The following is a 19,604-nucleotide window of genomic DNA, read 5'->3' as shown; positions in this document are numbered from 1 at the left end:
AATTAGAATTTATCTAAGCAATTAATGATGAAAGTTTCAACTTCCAAAGCTTCGAACAACATGGCTCCCAAATCTTCGAACAACATGGCTCCCAAATCTTCGAACAACATGGCTTCCTGTTCTCACACTCTTCCAAAGGAGAGGAGTAAAAAGACAAAGTACAAACTAAAAATTAGAAGTTATCCGACCAATAAATGATGCGAGTTTCAACTTTCAATCTTCGCCCAACATGGCTTTTAGTTCTCATACTCTTCCAGAGGGGAATAAAAAGTAAAAGGTACAAACTAAAACGAAAATCACCAAGATCAATGACAAATATAAGTTTGAACAATGGTTCTTTGTGCTGAGGACGGCAGGCACAAAATAACAGCTTGCCAGCTTGTGCAACCGGAGGACGGAGAATATTATCCTGTGATGCATCAACAGCAGCAGGAGGCAATAACGGCCGCATGGAAGCTCCAGGATAGACAACAAAGGGCACTAGCATGCCACCAACAACTTGGCCTGGGTTAAAAAATGGAGTTGGAAGAGCAGGAAGATGAGGTAGGAATCCTGGCTCAGAACCAAGGTCTTGACTTGCCGCTCAAGATTCTCTTTCTCAGTCTTTAGTCTTTGTTTCTCATGACCAAGTTCATTCTTTTCAGCCTACAAAATAGAACTCTACTCAGCACAACCAAGAAGAATTAAAGACTCTAGCCACCTAATTCTCCTAGAAATTTAAGCAATACCGATGTATCAAATACAAATTTTAACATGCATCACTTGTCCATGTATACTAGCACATAAAACGTAGAATAAATGAACATCAAAACCTAGGCTCACCTTTAGCTCATTAATCATCTCATGCATGACAGGTTTCTAAGATTAAGATCATACCAGCTTTTCAGACACTTCCTCGCAAAGCTTTTTCAGACACTTCCTCGCAAAGCTCCTCCTTTGAAGACGCATTATTATCCCTTAACTCAGAAACAACAGCATTCAACTCTTCTTCGTTTTTCTTCTCTAGCTCTGCAGGACAGAAAATTAAATTTACAAAATCTAGCATTAAAATAAACCAACTTTTCAAAAGCAGTAAAAATTACCTGTATCAATGCATTTTTTCTCAGCAGATTCCATTGAATTCTTTAGCTTCTATTTATCAAGTTCATGATTCTCTTCACATTGTTGAAAGCTTAAGCCTTTTATCATGTTCAGCTGGGTGTTTATATTTTGCCTACACCAAATAATCACCTACAGCAACAATAATAAAAACAAATTTGGGTCGGGTTGTTTAGCCCATTAATATAAACCTGCTCGACCCAGGAGTTGACCGATTGGCCCACCTTAACTTGCCTCGTTATATTTTGGTGCCGTTTGTTGAAGTCTGACAGTTTTGTAGCAAAGCATATGCCGATTCCACGTGTCAAAACACAAGCAGGCCACCATGGAACGCAATCCAACATGTCAAATGCCGAAATCATTGACCACCACATGTCTATGAACAATTGATATCCAGGTTATGCAAAGTAGAAAATAACAGATAAGGATCTGCCCGAAACCAATCTACGTCACAAAAAAAAAGAAAAAGATGCGAACAAACCTGAACAAATTCGTTAGTCGAACACCCCAATCCCATATAGTGATACTTATCCCAAAACAAAAATATAATTCTTCATCTCTTCTCTAAGCCCTGTCATATTGAAAACACTTTGTTGTGGAGATGGCAGAAGCAGTGGCATCCATGGCTGGCTTACTTGGATTCTCACAGGCTGTCCCGGAAGTCAGTCTCCAATTCAGTGGCCAAACCCGCTTGAACATTGCTAGCAACAATAAAGTGGCTGTGGCTAGGTCTGGTTTCATCGTTAGAGCTCAACAGGCACCTACTGAGCCTGAAACTGGACGCAGAGCCGTGTTGGATCTTGTTGCTGCTGGTTTGGCCACAGGCTCCTTTGTTCAAGCTGTGCTTGCCGATGCAAAAAGCATCAAGGTTGGCCCACCTCCACCACCCTCTGGTGGATTGCGTAAGTCATCAATTCTTTTCAATTTCTACAGATCTTCTGATGATTTTTTGCTCTCCCTGCAGTTAGCTTTGTTTGGAATGGTAGTTTGGTTAAACTTGTAAATCAGCACTGTACTTTGCTACGAGAAGGTAAAGAAAGTACATAAAATTGGAATGAAAATGACAAGATTTTTATCATTAGTTTTATGGATATTTGTCAATTGGGCTCCGTTTGCTAGAATAATGAAAGGAAAATGATTTTGCATATAATGAAAGGAAAATGATTTTGCATCGGAAACTTTTTCTTAGTTTCTAGTAGAAATCATTCATAAACAATCCCTTATAAATTGCTAAGAGGATTAACCACCAATGTAGTTTCCCAAATTTAATCAAAATTGCTTTGTAGTGTAGGGATCGTAAAGAACATGACAACTGAAATTGTAGGTTGAAAATGCAATTATTATATATTTGATACAGTTCAGTAATTTGATGGTCAAATCGGCATGTTGGCAGCTGGAACTCTCAATTCTGATGAGCCAAGAGACCTTGGTCTCCTATACAAATCCAGGTTCTTCCTCCAACCACTTACTCCAGCTCAGGCAGCTCAGAGCGCAAAGGAGTCAGCCAAGGACATTCTTGGCAGGGATTCAAAAAACGGGTTGATAGCGGAATAGCGGCCGCAAAATTGCGGTAGCGCTGCCTTCCGCTACCGTTAATGTATAGAAAGCGGTTGAAAAATTCATTCCCATCAAAAACGGAGAATAACGGCCGTAAAATAACAGCGTAACGGGCAATAGCGGCAATAACGGACCGTTATTATCGCTATTCCATTTTTCTACTCACGGATCTAATAGTTTTAACAAAAAAATAAAATTTTACGCCTGCAAAATAAAACAACAAACCTGCAAAAGTAAAAGTAAAAGTCAAATCAAAAAATAAAGCTCACAATCTCAAATCTTTATCATAAAAAAAAATTGTAAAACGAGCTAGAAAACAGAGTTTCAAGTTTCAACCATTTAAACGGCATTTTCGGCATTCAAATTCAAATCAACCTCAAGTTTTCGATCAACATTCAAGAATCAAAATCAAACAAGGTAAGAAAAGAAAGTTAAATTATCTTTTTTTTTTTGTAAAATTTCTGTAAAATGATCGATCTGCTGTGTCTTGTGAGAGTTTGAAAGATGAACAAGATCTGTAGATACTAGGTAAGTCAGCAAGTGATAGTGATAAAGGGATGTGAGAGAAAATGAGAGACGAAAAAAAAATTTTTTTCTGGAAAGCCAGAGAAAGTAAAGATGAAGAAGATGATGAACAGTAAAATGAAATGTTTCTAGAATGGTCTCGGCTCGGGTTGTTAGAAAGAGTCAAACAGATTGATATATTTAGGCACGTGGAGAGATTGGAGGGGGGTGGGAGGATTGGGTGTGGTGGGGCGTGGGGGGGGGAAGGTGGGGAGGGATTGGGTGTGGTGGGATGTTGGGAGGGAAGGTGGGGAGGGATTGGGTGTGGTGGGATGTTGAGAGGGAAGGTGGAGAGGGATTGATGGGGTGGGGAGGGATTGAGTGTGGTAGGGTGTATGGAAGGTGGGATTGAATTTTTTTATTTAATTTTGTAATTAATTTTTGAAAATTTTTTAGATAAAATTTAATTAGTGGTTTTGAAAATTTATAATTAATATAATATATAGATATTTTAAATGAAAATTTTGATAAAATTTTTTGTATAAGTTAGATGAAAAATAATTAAAATTAAATATTATATTTTGATTGTGTTATATATTAATTTATAATTTTGCATATGAATTTAAATTTTTTTTGTTGTTTTGATATTTATATTATTGTCAATTCTTTTGATGTTATATTAATTCTTGTTATTTTTGTGTAATTATTGAAGATTGTGTTTATTATATAATTATTAAAAGTTGTTTGTGATAAAAAAAATTTTATATCAATTATTGTATCAAAAAAATTAAGTTACTTAACAAATTTAGCATTTTATGATCTATTATTCTTATTAAGATTAAAAACTAAAAAATAAAAATATAGGTTTGAAAATTTTATTAAAATATAAGTTTGAAAACTTTTAATTTTTGAAATTTTTTTTAGATAAAATCTAATTAGAGGGATTGAAGATTTATAATTAAAAAAAATAAAAGATTAATAATTTAATATGATATACATAGAGATTGTAGATGAAAATTATTGATAAATTTTTTATATAAGTTAGACAAAAATTAATTAAAATTAAATATTATATTTTGATTGTGTTAGATATTAATTTATAATTTTGTATATGAAATTTAATAATTTTTTTTGTTGTTTTGATATTTATATCGTTGTCAATTCTTTTAATATTAGATTAATTCTTATTATTTTTGTGTAATTATTGAAGATTGTATTTATTATATAATTATTTGAAGTTATTTGTGATAAAAAAATTAATATCAATTAGTGCATCTAAAAGATTAAGTTATTTAATAATATTCTTAAGATTAAAAACTAAAAATTAAAAAATTTAGCCTAAAATCAATTTTTAATGATGTAATAAGTAATATTAATATTTCTAAATATAAGTTTATTTTGTTTTTATACAAAATAGTAAGTATGCCACCACGTGAAGAGTTCCCGAGTAAAGGAGTAGAGGGCGTGCCAAGTGATGATATAGGTTGGCATTTTGGAACACCTGTGCCAAATACAAGAGGAAATGTTTCATGTAAACTTTGTGGTAAAGTTGTAAAAGGAGGAATAACACGTTTCAAAGAACACATTGCTCATAAAACTGGCAATGTTGCACCATGCCCCAACGTTACTGGTATGTTATGTTTTTTTAATTTCTTTGAAAATATTATTGTTAATTTCTTAATAAAAATTATAAAATTACATAAGCATGTGCAACTAATTTTTTCTTTTTTTTTAAAACTATATTATTAATAGGTATAGTAAAAGAAAGCATGATGAAACTCCTTCAAGAAAGCAAATCAAAAAAGGCTGACAACAAAAGAAGAAAAAATGAATTTTTATCACAGTTAAGAGGGGAAGATGATTATGAAGGATTTATTAATGAAGACATTGCTACTAGACAAGCCGTGCGAGATAGTATCCAATCACAACATGAGTGGCACAGAAGACAAGAATTCAGACAAAAAACTAGTGGTTGGAGTAACATATATGAAGAAGGACGAAGCTCTCATGGTTCAGTTGCTGAATATTTTGAAGAAAGAACAAGAACTCCAAATGAGTCTGAATTTTCATTAAGGGGAGCTGTTCCTGAATTGGTTAGAAGTAAAAGTTCAAGACAACCAAAAGTAAGTGATTCATTTCTAAAGACATTAAGAAGAAAAATGGGTGAATCAGTATCAAAATTTTTGATATATGATCGACTTCCTTTTCAATTAGCAAATTCTCCATGGTTGCATAATTTGATTTCTGTGGCAGCAGAAGTTGGCCAACATGTAAGACTTCCAACACCTTATGAGGTCTCAGATGTGTATTTAGAGTCTGAGTATCAACAAGTTCATGAATGGGTTAATGGATTAAAAGCTTATTGGAATGAATTGGGTGTCACTTTGATGTGTGATGGTTGGACCAATAGTTTGAATCAAACGCATATCATTAATTTTCTTGTTTACTGTAGTAAAGGGACTATTTTTTGGAAATCTATAGATGTCTCAAGTGTTCGTAGTAGAGATACAAACTTTTACTACAGATTATTAGATGAAGTTGTGGAAGAAATTGGAGAAAAATACATTGTTCAAATAGTCACTAATAATGAGGCAGCACTTAAGGCCGCAGGAAAAAGACTAATGGAGAAGAGAAAACATTTGTATTGGACAGCATGTTCAGCTCATTGTTTGGACTTGTGCCTTGAAGATATTGGGAGGAAAAAAATTGTGGCAAAGGTTTTGGATGATGCAAACAAAGTGACTTGTTTTTTATACAATCACATTTGGACTGTTAATTTGATGAAGAAATATACACAAGGGAAGCAAATACTTCGTCCTGCTCTTACCCGATTTGCCACTCATTTCATACAATTAGAAGAAATAATAAGGCAAAAGCAAAGTTTAAGAGAGATGTTCAATTCAAAGGTTAGTACTTAGTAATTAGTACAATTATTTAAATCTAGCATCTTTTTATAATATTATTGTTTTAAAATATTAATTTAAAATATATTACTCTAAAAATTTATTGATGAATATATAGGAATTTAAAGATTCAAAATGGGGACAACAAAAATCAGGACCTGCTTATGAAGTCAAAAAAATCATTTTGGGAAAAGATTTTTGGAAAAAAGCAAGTGATATAATAAAAGTTTATGAGCCTTTGGTAAAAGTGTTGCGCCTTGTGGATGGTGATGAAAAACCAACAATTGGCTTTATTTACGAGGCTGTGGATAGAGCTAAACAAGCAATTCAACAAACTTGTCGTTATTCTGCTGAATATGAAAAGATTATTGACAATAGATGGAGTTTCATGCACTCTGACTTGTATTCAGCTGGTAAGTAAACCAAGAATATAGATGGTATTTAAAAAATATGTTTATTTTTTATACTTAAATTGCTTATATATTTATTTTTTATTCCTTTAATATAATATTGTTATAAATTATGTTTAGGTTACTATCTAAATCCACAATTTCAATTTGGAGTGAAAAATTCTGCAAATGTATTTAACGAAACATTAGAAGGTATAAAAGCAGTTATTGAAAGATTAGAACCTTCGATAGATACTCAAATCAGAATGATTAATCAGGTTAGTATTTAATACTATTTTATAACTTTAACATTTGTTTTATGTATTAAAAATTAAATTATTTTTGATTTATTCATTTATTATTGTATTTTCAATGATGTAGTTGTTATTATTTCGAGACAAGCATGAAACATTTGGTAGTCCACAAGCACAAAGAGCTTGGAAGCAAATGAATCCAAGTAAATAGTAAGTTAAATAATTATAATTTATTTATATTATTTAATTGTATAGCCCATTGAAATTTAATTTAAATAATTTTATACAGCTGAGTGGTGGATGATATATGGCACTTGTGTTCCTGAATTACAAAAACTAGCAATCAAAGTGCTTAGTCAAACAACATCTGCATCAAATTGTGAACGTAATTGGAGCACATTTAGCTATATTCACACCAAAGCAAGAAACAGATTGAAGTTTGCAAGACTCCAGAAACTTGTATATACCTATTATAACATGAGGTTGAGGATGAGACATCAAAAAAGAATGAGCATTGATGAAATAAATAATAGTTTTAATCTTATTAGCCTTGACCATATTTTTGAAGATGATGATCCACTAACAGAATGGCTGCAAGAGAAAGAAAATCCTCTATTAGATGGTCAAAACTCTGATTGGTTACCTGCAGATAATTCTGATAATGAAATGAATGTTGAACGATCACGTCAATCTCAAGAAAGGAATGTATCTCATTCAAGTTCAAGTCCAACACCAAGTCAGAGTGATGATGGTGGTGGTTTAAGTCCAGATGATGATGGTGATGGAGATGGTGATGGTGATGGTGCGAATTTTGGTGATAATATGGATGCAAATCGACCTTACAGCCCACTTGGAGGAGAATTTGGGCTTGCTGCTACTGGTGGACTTTTTATTAATATGGCAGAATACGGAAGAAATCCATTTGCTGAATCTAGTAAGGGTCAAAGTGCACGTACAGCTCGATCAAAAGGAAAAGCAAAGAAGCACCACTATGAAATTTCTAGAGGTTCTTCATCTTCAGGTGAGAGACCAAATTCTAGTAACTTTGAATATAGTGAATCATCTGCTAGTACTCAAAGACATTACTATCCACCAGAACAACATAATTTTCAACCTCCTCATGGTTATCCACCTCGATATGGTTATTATCCACCTCAAATGTATCCTCCACCTCCTCAAATATATCCTCCACCTCAAATGTATTAGTTACCACAAATGTACCCTCCACCACAAATGTACCCTCCACCACAAATGTATCATCCTCAAATATATCCTCCACCTCAAATGTATCAAGAACAAAGGTCTCAGAGATGGAGATGGAGTCAACTTGGCTCTCAAAGTGAAGATAGAGAATCTGATCCTCCTCGTCATTCTACCATGTGGTAAATTTGAAATATGTATCAATAATTGTAGTTGATGGAATTTGAAATTATTATATTTTTAAGTTTGTAATTTTATTAAATTAAATGCTTGGTATTTAACATATTATGTTTTGTTAATATTTGATTTGTCTAGAATTAATATTGAATATGAACTTGGCCAAAAAAAATTTTATGGATAAATCAAATATGAATGCTTTTTATAATCTTAATAAAATTGTGAATAATTTTTTTAGAAAATAAAAAACATAGAGTGTCATAAACTATTTTTAAAATTATTGAATAAGAGTTTTTATAATTATAATTATAATTATTACATTTTATAATAAATTGTGCAAAAAAAAAAAAAATTTCACGACCGTGATGACCGCAGTGACCGTAATTATCTCCGTTATATTCGAAAACGCGACAAATGCTACGCAACCGAAAACGTGACCGCGACCGCTATTTAAATCCCTGATTCTTGGTGTCAAGAGTTTGATTGACAAAAAAGCCTGGCCTTATGTCGAGAATGATCTCCGTCTCAAGGCTTAGTATCTCCGCTATGACCTTAACACTGTCATTTCTGCCAAGCCCAAAGATGAGAAGAAGTCTCTCAAGGATCTCACTAAAATCTCTTCGACGTACGTTTTGAAGTTTTCTTTGGTGTTTTCTGCATAATTGCCACCCAATTACTATTATTTAACGAAACATGGTAAATTATCATGAGTTTCTGATATGATTTTTTTTTTCTTATGATCATTTTTTCTTATAGCTGGACCATGCAGCCAAGATCAAGAGCACCCCTGAAGCAGAGCACCCCTGAAGCAGAGAAGTATTATGCTCAGACTTTATCTACTCTGAACGACGTTCTTGCCAAGCTTGGCTAAGGGAATTGTTGCATTTTGAAGTAAGCCTTGTTCATCATTTTAGAGACAATTTCATTTCTATGCTATCCAAAGGGAATCTTTGTCTATTAACGAAATTGAAACTTGTTAATTTGTGAAGCACTTTCCCGTCACTCAAAAGATTTTAGTTTCAGGAAACAAAGTGGAAAACAACAGCCAATCAATTTAAGCAACAATCAAAATAAATAATGCACACTTTTGCCTTGCTCGTGGCAGTCGGAATATTAGTTTGAATTATTTTTCCATTTATAGTTTCCGTTAGTGGTCACAAAAAAAATAGTTCATTACTGAGCTTGAGTTCGGCTTGATTGGAAATTTTGAGGCTTGAAACTTGGTTTGAGCTCAACTGAGCTTATTTTTTCATTCTCAAATTTGGCTTCTTATTTACTCGAGCTGCCTTAGGTTTGACTGGATAAACTTGATTAAGCTGTTACTTGATACTTTACAAGTTTTGGAATTGGCTGGTAATGCTGCAAGGGACAAGAGAAGAAAGGGATTGTTCCAAGGCACATTCAGTTAGCAGTTAGGAACGATGAGGAACTTAGTAGGTTGCTTGGAACCGTTACAATTGCTAACGGTGGTGTTTTGTATAATATTCACAAGTCACAACATGTTGTTGCCTAAGATGGCTGGTGCTGGCTCCAAGGCCGGCCTTGCTGATTATGATAGTTAGGCTTATTCAAGTTATGAAATATCAGTATTCTTTCTGGGTTTTTCATCTTTTAGATTTTTTTTTTTTTTGGAGGATTAGTTTGAGGGAATATTTTAAGATTGGCAATGGCTTCAGTTGACGTTCTAAATCAATTTCTAATTGAATCATACGATTTCTTCAGTATTGTTTCTGCTTTCAAGAAACCTTTCTCATTGTATCCAAAATATCAATACAAATAATTAAAAATCAAATGTTAACTTTGTTACAGAGCTTGGAAAAGTTGGATCCCGTAAATTAAGAAGTGGCTCGAGGTTGATTTGCTCTATCTTCTCGGGCTGCTGCGGTGGCCGATACATAGTAAGCAACAGTGAAAAGTCCATGGATAAAACATAGAATTCCTCCAATGGAGAAAAGCCGATGATGAGTTATGCCGCATGTTTTCCTTGACTTTGAGTTTGACAGTGTCCCTATGATCAGCATTGAGAATCCAACTGCTAATACTATCCTGTATTTGTCATCACAAGTTAGAGGGCATGATTATATATCTTTGCTCAAAAAAAAAAAAAAAAACCTTGAGTACTGATTTTAAGTAGATATTTCTTGACCATAAAGGAAAGCATGATTTATATCTCTGGCAAACTTTGTTAGGAAAAGGTTTTGAATATGGATTGGGGTACCTTCAGGCTTAAGCCTTCACATTTTTTGTGCAAATGAAATGAAAATAATAATTTCAAGGTGGACTCGAAACATTTAATTCTCAATTTGTTATGAAAAGGTGGAGATCAAGGAGTGGCAAGGCCCGGATATAGAGATTGTTTCAGGTTTTTATCAACTTTGGGCCTTGCCCTGAGATATTTTTCTACTTTTGATTCTATCATACAATGTGAGCAGTTTATTTGTTGGTCATGAAGAAGTGTAGATAAAGATACAAGACCGAGAGGGAGATGAAGGGACATTAGAAGACATACCATGAGAAAATGAGGGAAGCCACGGCTAATTGTTTGTTAGCAGTTGCTCTGTCTAAGTCTTCCTTGGTCCAAATGCATACGCAACCACCAAGAAGGTTGCCAATAACATGGGCAAGGCCAAGAAGTACTGCTGCCGCCAATCCTAGCTTGAAAGCAGTAAAACTGGGGTCTCTACACTCAAAAATCCACATCCTCAAATGCTTCACCTGTTTAACAGCAGCATGTATCGATCATTAAGAAAAACTTAAGACTAAAATTCTATTTTCATTCTAACCATACCTTGTTTTCAGCTATTTCCGCTTGAATGCCAAGTATCCCAGCAGTAATGTCCATGGCCATGATCAAGAGACAAATCAGAAAACCAAAGTTTTTTGCCATGTCTATTATAGAAGTTTAGTATGGAGCACCAAAGAATATGATTGCAAAGAAGGCAGGAGAAACCTCTCAGTGAAAGGCCCCCTTTATAAGAGCAAGCTTTATGAATTCTGGAGTCCGAATGAAGAGGAGAATACGAATAAAGTAAGACCAGGCATACAGATTAATAGTAACAAATACGAGGGAGATTGGCTGTGAGCTGTTAGTTTTGGATTTAAAGCTTCTTTTGTTCATACATTTTTCTTTATTCTTCTTTTCGCACCTTTTCTTTTTGAATTCGTATTCCTTCCATGGGGAACAAGAAAAGTAGATTATCCACAGGACTAAGAGAAACATTTGATCAATCCCTGAGTTGTGTGGACAGTAAATCATATCCCAACTTGATCTTAATTGTAAGTAGAAACCTTTTGATAAGTCATGGCTTAATTCTCAAAGGCCATCATGGCCCATGGTCAAAGCCATAGCAACAAACCCCAGTTTAGCTTGGGGCATCGGCAGTAGCAACTGTATGATATCCTAGCCGTTCCTTTCTTTTCCAGGTTTCCCAATTTCAAGAATCGGTAACTGATCAAAACGTTTTGGAATCAGGAAAAGGTGGCACCAACGTAACTTTGTGAAGCAAATGACATACATCAAAACCTTAGCTAGAAGCCTGGAATCAAACTTTTCTTTTCTTTTTTTTTTTTTTTTGTTCATTGCCTGGAATCTAACCTTAAGTGGGCAGTGTCGCACCTTTAACTGTTTCAAATTTCTCATAAAGCCTTTACTTAAAAAAAAAAAAATTCTCATGAAGCATACATATTTTCACATAGGATAATGAAGGAACATGTACGGGAATCATTAAATAAATTGCCAATGTAGCTACTGACATACTGTAGCTACATGAAAATAATTCTCCAAAATTTGATTTGTTGAAACATAAAATTCGGCTTGATGATCTCACGCTATATTATCAACGGAACAGATTTAACAATTTAAACATTATGAAGATTAAAAAAAAATTCACTGAAAAAACAATTTTACACGTGGCCCGAATTTGCTGAGAAAGTACAGGTGTTGGGCGGGTCCCGACCATGGACCGAGTCTATTCGAAACACATTTCTCTAGAACCAACTCAAAACTTCAGAAATCTCCAGCGTAGACATCAAACAAAGGTTATAGTAGGCTTTTTATTAATAAATTAAAAAAAAAAAAAAAGAACTATCTACAAATACATAAAATCCCAAAAGAAAGGGTTAACAGAAATGTCGATGTATTACAGATGGAAGAACTTCGAGGAAGACGAGGATCGACCCGAAAAGCCTCGCCGGTTTGGGGTCACAGAAATGCGAGGACCCAATCACACTCTCTTGACCCAGAACGTCCTCCAGGTATGGGAATTCATGGGTTGTTTTTATTTCTGATCAACTTCTTTGTTGATTGTCTGTTTGGAAATTTGGGGTTGAGCTCAAAATTTGTTTCTTTTACCAGGAAATGTTTGAGTCAATGGGTCAATTTGTTGATGGATTGAAGTTCTCTGGGGGTTCCCATAGCTTGATGCCAAAATCATTTCTCAAACAAGTGATTGACATGGCTCACCAGCATAATGTTTATGTTAGCACTGGTGATTGGGCCGAGCATTTGCTTCGTAAAGGTCCATCAGCGTTTAAAGACTATGTTGAGGTACACCCAGATGAAAGTTTTAATGCTTTTTGTAAAATGTTTTCCTTTCTGATATAGTAATAATTTAATGTTAATAGGAGTGTAAGCAAATGGGGTTTGACACCATTGAGCTTAATGTGACATCGCTTGAAGTTCCTGAAGAAACTCTTTTGAGATATGTGAGATTGATTAAAAGTGGAGGCCTAAAAGCCAAACCTCAGTTTGCTGTCAAGTTTAACAAGTCTGATATTCCCATTGGTAGAGATAGAGCATTTGGGGCTTATATTCCTCCTTCGCCTCGATCAACTGGTAGGGGATCAGATTCTTTTAAATGAGCTAGTAAATTTTTTTAATGATTTCCAATTTCTCATGCTGGCTTTGATTTTTTTTATTTTATATTTATTAAGTTAAGCTTCAGAAGAGTGGAACAGATAGCTAGTCACACTTTTTTAATGATTTCCTTTTTGAGACCCCTCATTTTGTGTCTATGAACATGTCTTAGCAATAATGTTCAGCATTTGCTGTGTTAGAGTGAGTGGAACCATTTAAATATGGAATTTCATGTCCTCTTGGTGCTATGATTGTTTTGTCTTGAAATTGCTTTGGATGAGTGTTTAGAGTGAGTGAAGCCATTTAAATAGGGAATTTCATATCCTCTTGGTGCGATGATTGTTTTGTCTTGAAATTGCTTTGGATAAGTAATTTTGTGCTAAGGGATTTTAATTATGCCAATTATACACTGCAAGATAGTTGTCCTTGTATCCATTTCATATATTTTTTTGTGAACTGGTGCTTGGTGTTGAGAGATTCAAATTCTGCTCGCACCTCTTTATGTTTTCATCAATATTTGTGCTTAAATTTTTAAGTTTTGAGAAGCTCCAATTCTGCAATTTACATCTTTTGCACTATGTTGACCTGAGAGATTTAGGAAAGGAAGACATGGTTGAACCAATATGGTATCTGAGCTAATTTGAAAACAACCACAATTATTACGTTTGCTTAGCTAGTGCGAAGTGGCTGCTTAGCTTTTCTAGTGAATGTTGCCTGGAATAACACTCGATTGTGTTTATGCTTTTGGGTTGGGAAAACTTGTCTATAATCCTAAGCTTACCTTTGTTGACAGAATTTGTTGAAGATGTGGATCTATTGATTGGAAGGGCTGAGCGATGCTTAGAAGCTGGTGCAGACATGATAATGATCGATGCAGATGATCTATGCAAACAAGCTGATTCCGTACGGGCAGACATAATTGCAAAGGTTATTGGGCGTCTAGGTCTTGAGAAGACCATGTTTGAAGCTTCAAATGCAAGAGCTTCTGAGTGGTTTATCAAGCAATATGGACCAAAGGTATAATGATTTTTCACTCAGTTTTCCTCGTACCAAACTTTGATGTTCTGTGCGTACATCATCCACATTCATGGCTTGTTCTTTCAGGTGAACCTCTTCGTGGATCACTCTCAGGTAATGGATTTAGAGTGTCTCAGGGGGCGCAACCTGGGGAAAAATCACACCTCGGTTCTTGGTTCTTCTTATTTTCTGTTCTGAACTGATAAGGACTTCTAAAATACCAATTCCCTGTTGTCATTTGTCAAGTTAATGTTGTTACATGTTACATGTGGTGACTGTGTGTTATTTTTGTGCTGTGAGTGTGATGTTAAATGAAAATGAAAACTTTATTGGCTATTATTTCGATAAAGGTTAAAAAAATTAGATGCGTAAGTTGTATTTTTTTTTTTTTATCATATTTGCAGCTTATGTAAATCCACAGAACACCTAAGGGGAGGAGCTCCTTGGACCTATAGAATACATGAAACGAAAGAAATGAAAAGGGTGCCTATGCACAGTCCAGATATTGAATTAAACGAAGTTTATAATATTCCTGAAATGCTGCCAGAGACGATTGGTGGCCACAGATGGATAAACAATGAGAAACAAAAAAATCAATAAATATTGGTTTAAACTTCACAGAGTCGGAAAATGAATTACCGCGTTGTCGGTGAATGCGCGGACAATGAATTATGCTACCCTGTTATGGTTTCTTAGATCCAATATTTAGGAGTACATGTTTCCAGCAGGGTGAGCGGCAAAAATTTTTCTGCTGATTGATGTCTCTAGTCTGGACTGATAAGCACGTCGCAGCTGATAACAATATCTTAATCGCTGCCGTTGGTCACACCCTTGTATGCTACTTAGCACGTAAGAACAAAAGCTTTAGGTGAAATCGTAAAGACATTTGGTATTTGAATTATCATAAGACTAATTACTATTATGTATAAACCAGCTTTTAGGTTCTAAAAACCCCTAACAGAGATGATTAAATAACATCTATCACTTGCAAATTTTGATTAAAATGATCGAAGTTCATCAGGTTATTGCCTTCAGTTATAGGTAATGTAGCCAAGTTTCTGTGGGCATGTTTTTATGAGGAAGTTTGTGAGTCAAGGCAAATGTTTCTTCGCTTGTTTCACGGAATCAGTATGCCATAAAATCTCTCAAGCCTCTGATAGACCTAGGAATTAGGGCATTTCGGATCTCTAATAATTGGTTCTTGATTGATTGAGGGCATTTATTTTAGTGTTTCCAACCCAAAAGTTTGACATTCGTCTTAAAAACAAAGGAGAAGAAAGAAAAGGCAACTTAATGATTGGAAACATATTACATATATTAATCTGCATTCTTTTAACGTGCCTAATATTTCTTTCTTTTTTTACTTTTGCCTTTCTCAAAACTTGTAAGATTATGTTATGGGTATGGCTGCCCCAAACATGGAAATAACAGAAAAACGCGTTGAATAGGATGCAAAAACAGAAACAATGTGCAAAGAAAATCTGTCTTTCCTTGATGGTATGAACGCTTGTCTTGGTAATTCTAATAGTGTGATCAGAGGCTTCGAAGATGGAATTTTTAAGAGTTTTCGGAGATTGAAGACATAAAAACATATCGGTAGAGAAGAAGAGAAAAAAGGGTTTAAAATAAGGGAGATGATGCCTGAAGCTTGGTTTTGTCTGAAGAGATCAGTTAAGTGTAAACCAGAGCTGTCTGATGTACAGGATCCCAAAGGCAACAGTAGTGAGACAAGACAGCCATGCTTATGTAGGTCCGGGTGTTCAAGATCCATATCCAATTTAAGAGATGTCATTCATGGAAGCAAGAGACACACAGACAAGGCAGCAATTGGTAGCCCAAGATCTATAGGGAGCAGTGACATTCTCAATCCGATAATCCATCAAGTAGTTTTCACTGGCTCAAAATGTGAACTCAAGATTAATACTCGGTGTTGTGATGATAATGGCAGTGACAAGAGGGGTTCAACTTTTGTGGGAACCCTTAGGCCTGGTACACCTGGCCCTGGAAACCGCCTTATGGAGCCCGTCTACAGTGGTAGAAGGTCATTCGGCCTTTCAAGGACGATCCTTGGGGGCCCTTCCTTTTTGGGAAGCAGCAATGGCATCTCTTCAAGGCCTAGGAAATTTCTCGATGCAGAGTCCCAAGGTTTTGTTTGCCAAAAATGTGGTGAAAAATTTAAAAAGTTGGAAGCCATGGAAGCACATCATCTCTCTAGGCATACTGGTAAAGTTCATTTACGCATGTATACATATTTAAATGCATTTTTCATTGAGAATTTTTCTGGAATTCCAATTGTTTTATATTAAAGTAGTTTGGGTTATTGAAAAACCTGACAATCATCTCGTATGTGCAGTCACTGCACTTTCTGAAGGAGATTCCTCCAAGAAAATTGTGGAATTAATATGCCAAACAGGTTTTTCAGAGTCTGAAAATAAATTCGGTCATATTGAAAGGATATTGAAGGTACACACCATGCAAAGAACCCTTGCTCAGTTTGAAGATTACAGAGAAATGGTAAAGATTAAGGCTAACAAACTATCCAAGAAACATCCACGTTGCCTGGCTGATGGGAATGAGCTTTTGAGGTTCTATGGCACAACTGTTGCATGCTCTCTTGGCACGAAAAACACTTCAAGCCTATGCACATTGGAGAAATGCGGAGTATGTCAAACTCTAAGACATGGGTTCTTCACCAAGAAGGAATCCAACGGTTTCCGGGGTGTTTTTACTTCTTCCAAAAGTAGAAGAGCTTTTGAGTGTATCGAGCTTGATGAAGGGAACCGAATCAACAGATATCTAAGGAAAGCTCTGGTAGTATGCAGGGTAATTGCAGGAAGGATTCATAAACCTTTAGAAAATTTGCAAGAAATGGAAGGTCAATCAAGCTTTGATTCAGTGGCCGGAAAAGTTGATTGCCATTCAAATATTGAGGAACTTTATTCACTAAATCCCAGAGCTCTCCTCCCTTGTTTTGTGGTCATCTGCAAACCCTCAAAGCAAACTGCTGAAATTATAACTTAGGTAGGAATAGGATTAATCAATCAAAACATATTTTCTCCTCTCTGTTTGTCCACATTCCTCTTCATTGAGGCCTAATTTCTTTCTCCAACCTTCCCCGAGGATTTTTTTTTCATAGAGTTTTTTGTGCTATGATTCGATAATTTATATATTTTGTATGTATTTGATAAAAAAAATACAATACAGTTATATAAATTATCAAATTATCTTAAAAAAAAAGTTACAAAATTTGTTCAATGGTATTTTCGGCCACATGTTATCATTGTCTTTTTAATAATTTTTTTTATATTTCTATAATGTTTGGTGAGGACTGAGAAAGGAAAAGAAGTAGAAATATTGACAAAGGAAAGTAAAATGAAATAGAAATAATCGGTTTCCTTGTTAGGATGATTATTGAGGTGAAAAAATGGAAGGGGCAAAAACTTTTTTCCTTTATTCTTCGGCAAGTGATTGAAAAAGGAAAATAAATCAAGAAATTCTTTATTTCATTGGTACATTACTATTTATATGCTCACGTGACTAATTTTTAACTAGGTTACTATGGTTATCCACACGAATCGATTCAATTGAAAATTAAAAAAAAAAAAAAAACCCTTCTTTTAATGTCATTATGTCAACAAAGATTGAATTTTGAAAAATATATATTTTAAAAATAAAATTATGAAAATATACCAAATTGATATAAGGGAATAAAGCACTAATCCATTTTCCATGGGCTAGTCAGTTAAAAATTAAATTATTATATATATTATCTTCTCAAAAAGATTACAACATATATTATATTATATATTACATCAATAAAAATCAATTAAATAAAATTAACGTAAAATTAAATCAGATTGATACATGTTAAATTTTGAACTTAAAAATTTTAAAAGTCGTATTATTAACCATTTTACTTATTTTAACTTGATTTTAAAAGAAAAATTAATAATAAAACTCTATCATGTACTACGATTAATTTAATTAATAAGAAAATAAATTTTTATATATCAATTAAAATTTGATTTTAAAAAAATATTTTAAAAATAAAATCTTACATGCATTGAATCGAAAATTAAAATATACACATTTAAATTGCAAAATAAATAAATACAAACAAAATTAAAAATATCTCTAATTTTGTTATAAAAAAAAAAATTCTAAAACTCTATGAAACAAGGAGATGATAACGAAATGGGGAACGCCTTTTTCGAACCCCTACCAAACAAAAGCTCCACAACCACCCATTGTTATCCATGACTTGCGGATGTCACATACAGCTTCCATCACTGGTCTCTCATCATCATCAATGCCAACAGCAGGTTCCACAGGCAAACATTGTAATAAAAGGTTTACCCCTGTATTTATTATTCTTTTCACGTTATTCAAAAGGGTCAACAGATACATCTTCAAGCTTCACACGACTTATTTTTCAAGCTATAATTTTAAAAGGAAGTAAGAAAATATGATATTGTAATAATGACGACGCAAAAAAGCTATGAATTTAAAGATACATTATAGTGTAATTTTTTAATTTTATTTTCGTTTATAAAATTAAAAAAAAATTATACAAAATAATTTCGTAGATATAAAATATTAAAAAATAAGTTCTTAAATTACTGTAGTTTGATAAAAAAAAAAAAAAAAAACACGTCCGTGAAACAATTGGACAAGGTTCAAGCAGTCTTTCATTCTTCAATCCAGCAAAGGCCATTCTAGTCTACACAGCTTTTAATTTGGGGGATGGCGTGACGCACAGATATTCGTTAGCGAAAATGATTTAAACCGTCTCTTGTGAGTGAGTGAGTGAGTGATTCACGTGTGGTCTCTCAGCATATTCACCCCCACTGATGGCTGGTGCCATGTCTAAAATTAAGCATGTGTATAATTGTCCAAGTATTGGATGAGTGGTTGTGGAAAGAGAATTGAAGATTCAGAGGGTGTCCATTTAATGGACGACGCCCACCGCTCAACAACCTAGGACTTATTGCCTACGTGCCGAGCTGAATTTAATCTCAAGCCTTAATTTCCGGTTTGTTGGCAATTAATTTCAAGAGATAGCAGTTTTTTTTTTTTTTTTTTTTTTGCAACGCTTTTAGGAAAGTTAATTAGGACTGCATCACCTAGAGCTTGAAAAGTTTATTTTTTTAATTTATCTAAAATATTAACTGTTATCGAGGGAAAGAATACCCTTCTAAAATGGACTAATTTCGCTAGGAAAGTCAAGTAATATTGAACATCAATAGGGAAAAAATTTAGATAAAATTTTTTAGGTCAAAATTTTATATTAAAAATGATTAAATAAAAATTAAATAAAAAATTAAAAAATCCTGTTATATAAATTAAATATATAAAACAAAAAAATTTTAATAAATTTTAATATATATATTTAGATAGATTTTTATTTTATTTTACGAAAATATTTTATCCCATAATCAATATTAATTAACAAATACGATTAGGAGAAGGACTATTACCCAATTAGGCTAATTAATATTTTAGGGGGTCATCCTTTAAAACATGAACTAATTACCCAACTAGACCATGTGGGAAACCTCTCGCACCACAAGGAAATAGCGGGTAATTGGAAGTTTGGAGCTTGGACCCAATTTTCAATCGTGTTTTCGGTATAAATGGTTGTGATATTTTG

General features: G+C 34.0%; 4 protein-coding genes and 1 long non-coding RNA gene across 9 annotated transcripts; 3 read left to right on the top strand and 2 right to left on the bottom strand.

Moving 5' to 3' along the window:
- Nucleotides 1-86: 86 nt before the first annotated feature.
- LOC149517690 (uncharacterized) lies at nucleotides 87-1,717 on the bottom strand. 3 transcript variants are annotated; one of them, XR_016344168.1, is made up of 5 exons: nucleotides 1,580-1,717; nucleotides 1,323-1,474; nucleotides 1,083-1,230; nucleotides 877-1,008; nucleotides 87-645 (listed from the first exon to the last, which is right to left on the bottom strand). It is a non-coding gene; the product is annotated as an uncharacterized LOC149517690 (long non-coding RNA). The 3 variants fall into 3 exon arrangements; XR_016344167.1 differs by having other exon boundaries at nucleotides 823-1,008; nucleotides 1,083-1,474; XR_016344166.1 differs by having other exon boundaries at nucleotides 1,083-1,474.
- LOC111278233 (oxygen-evolving enhancer protein 3-2, chloroplastic-like) lies at nucleotides 1,508-9,531 on the top strand. 3 transcript variants are annotated; one of them, XM_089764982.1, is made up of 5 exons: nucleotides 1,508-2,000; nucleotides 2,492-2,618; nucleotides 8,552-8,707; nucleotides 8,839-8,973; nucleotides 9,374-9,531. In XM_089764982.1, exons 1-3 carry the CDS (start codon nucleotides 1,700-1,702, stop codon nucleotides 8,616-8,618), a joined length of 495 nt encoding a protein of 164 aa, XP_089621108.1. In that variant the 5' UTR covers nucleotides 1,508-1,699; the 3' UTR covers nucleotides 8,619-8,707; nucleotides 8,839-8,973; nucleotides 9,374-9,531. The 3 variants fall into 3 exon arrangements, with proteins under 3 accessions (XP_089621108.1, XP_089621109.1, XP_089621110.1); XM_089764983.1 differs by lacking the exons at nucleotides 8,552-8,707; nucleotides 8,839-8,973; nucleotides 9,374-9,531 and having other exon boundaries at nucleotides 1,509-2,000; nucleotides 2,492-3,044; XM_089764984.1 differs by lacking the exons at nucleotides 8,552-8,707; nucleotides 8,839-8,973; nucleotides 9,374-9,531 and having other exon boundaries at nucleotides 1,512-2,128; nucleotides 2,492-2,616.
- Nucleotides 9,532-9,917: 386 nt separating this feature from the next.
- On the bottom strand, nucleotides 9,918-11,626 carry LOC111278234 (transmembrane protein, putative (DUF1218)). Its single transcript, XM_022864815.2, has 3 exons — nucleotides 10,871-11,626; nucleotides 10,592-10,797; nucleotides 9,918-10,128 (listed from the first exon to the last, which is right to left on the bottom strand). The coding sequence occupies exons 1-3, from the start codon at nucleotides 10,967-10,969 to the stop codon at nucleotides 9,918-9,920; spliced, it is 516 nt and encodes a 171-aa protein (XP_022720550.1). The 5' UTR covers nucleotides 10,970-11,626.
- A 482-nt stretch (nucleotides 11,627-12,108) lies between these two features.
- HSA32 (Aldolase-type TIM barrel family protein) lies at nucleotides 12,109-14,293 on the top strand. The gene is made up of 5 exons (XM_022864814.2): nucleotides 12,109-12,336; nucleotides 12,437-12,628; nucleotides 12,706-12,916; nucleotides 13,731-13,954; nucleotides 14,042-14,293. The coding sequence occupies exons 1-5, from the start codon at nucleotides 12,211-12,213 to the stop codon at nucleotides 14,150-14,152; spliced, it is 864 nt and encodes a 287-aa protein (XP_022720549.2). The 5' UTR covers nucleotides 12,109-12,210; the 3' UTR covers nucleotides 14,153-14,293.
- Nucleotides 14,294-15,454: 1,161 nt separating this feature from the next.
- LOC111278231 (uncharacterized) lies at nucleotides 15,455-17,113 on the top strand. Its single transcript, XM_022864813.2, has 2 exons — nucleotides 15,455-16,177; nucleotides 16,308-17,113. Exons 1-2 carry the CDS (start codon nucleotides 15,589-15,591, stop codon nucleotides 16,973-16,975), a joined length of 1,257 nt encoding a protein of 418 aa, XP_022720548.2. The 5' UTR covers nucleotides 15,455-15,588; the 3' UTR covers nucleotides 16,976-17,113.
- The last annotated feature ends 2,491 nt before the right edge of the window (nucleotides 17,114-19,604 follow it).

Source organism: Durio zibethinus, chromosome 8, assembly GCF_047325235.1.
Source record: "Durio zibethinus cultivar Kanyao isolate XHJ-2024 chromosome 8, ASM4732523v1, whole genome shotgun sequence".
Taxonomy (NCBI): domain Eukaryota; kingdom Viridiplantae; phylum Streptophyta; class Magnoliopsida; order Malvales; family Malvaceae; genus Durio; species Durio zibethinus.
The sequence above is the reverse complement of the archived record's forward strand: the minus strand, read 5'-3'. Positions and strand labels throughout refer to the sequence as shown.

Excerpts from the sequence above, each read along its gene's own strand:
- LOC111278233 (XM_089764982.1), top strand. The coding sequence starts at position 1,700 with ATGGCAGAAGCAGTGGCATCCATGGCTGGCTTACTTGGATTCTCACAG. Across the intron at positions 2,001-2,491 it reads ACCACCCTCTGGTGGATTGC|CTGGAACTCTCAATTCTGAT; the intron begins GTAAGTCATCAA and ends GCATGTTGGCAG. Across the intron at positions 2,619-8,551 it reads TCAGCCAAGGACATTCTTGG|TGTCAAGAGTTTGATTGACA; the intron begins CAGGGATTCAAA and ends CCTGATTCTTGG.
- LOC111278234 (XM_022864815.2), bottom strand. The coding sequence starts at position 10,969 with ATGGCAAAAAACTTTGGTTTTCTGATTTGTCTCTTGATCATGGCCATG. Across the intron at positions 10,798-10,870 it reads CGGAAATAGCTGAAAACAAG|GTGAAGCATTTGAGGATGTG; the intron begins GTATGGTTAGAA and ends GCTGTTAAACAG. Across the intron at positions 10,129-10,591 it reads GCTTCCCTCATTTTCTCATG|GATAGTATTAGCAGTTGGAT; the intron begins GTATGTCTTCTA and ends TGACAAATACAG.
- HSA32 (XM_022864814.2), top strand. The coding sequence starts at position 12,211 with ATGTCGATGTATTACAGATGGAAGAACTTCGAGGAAGACGAGGATCGA. Across the intron at positions 12,337-12,436 it reads TGACCCAGAACGTCCTCCAG|GAAATGTTTGAGTCAATGGG; the intron begins GTATGGGAATTC and ends TTCTTTTACCAG. Across the intron at positions 12,629-12,705 it reads CGTTTAAAGACTATGTTGAG|GAGTGTAAGCAAATGGGGTT; the intron begins GTACACCCAGAT and ends TAATGTTAATAG.
- LOC111278231 (XM_022864813.2), top strand. The coding sequence starts at position 15,589 with ATGATGCCTGAAGCTTGGTTTTGTCTGAAGAGATCAGTTAAGTGTAAA. Across the intron at positions 16,178-16,307 it reads TCATCTCTCTAGGCATACTG|TCACTGCACTTTCTGAAGGA; the intron begins GTAAAGTTCATT and ends TCGTATGTGCAG.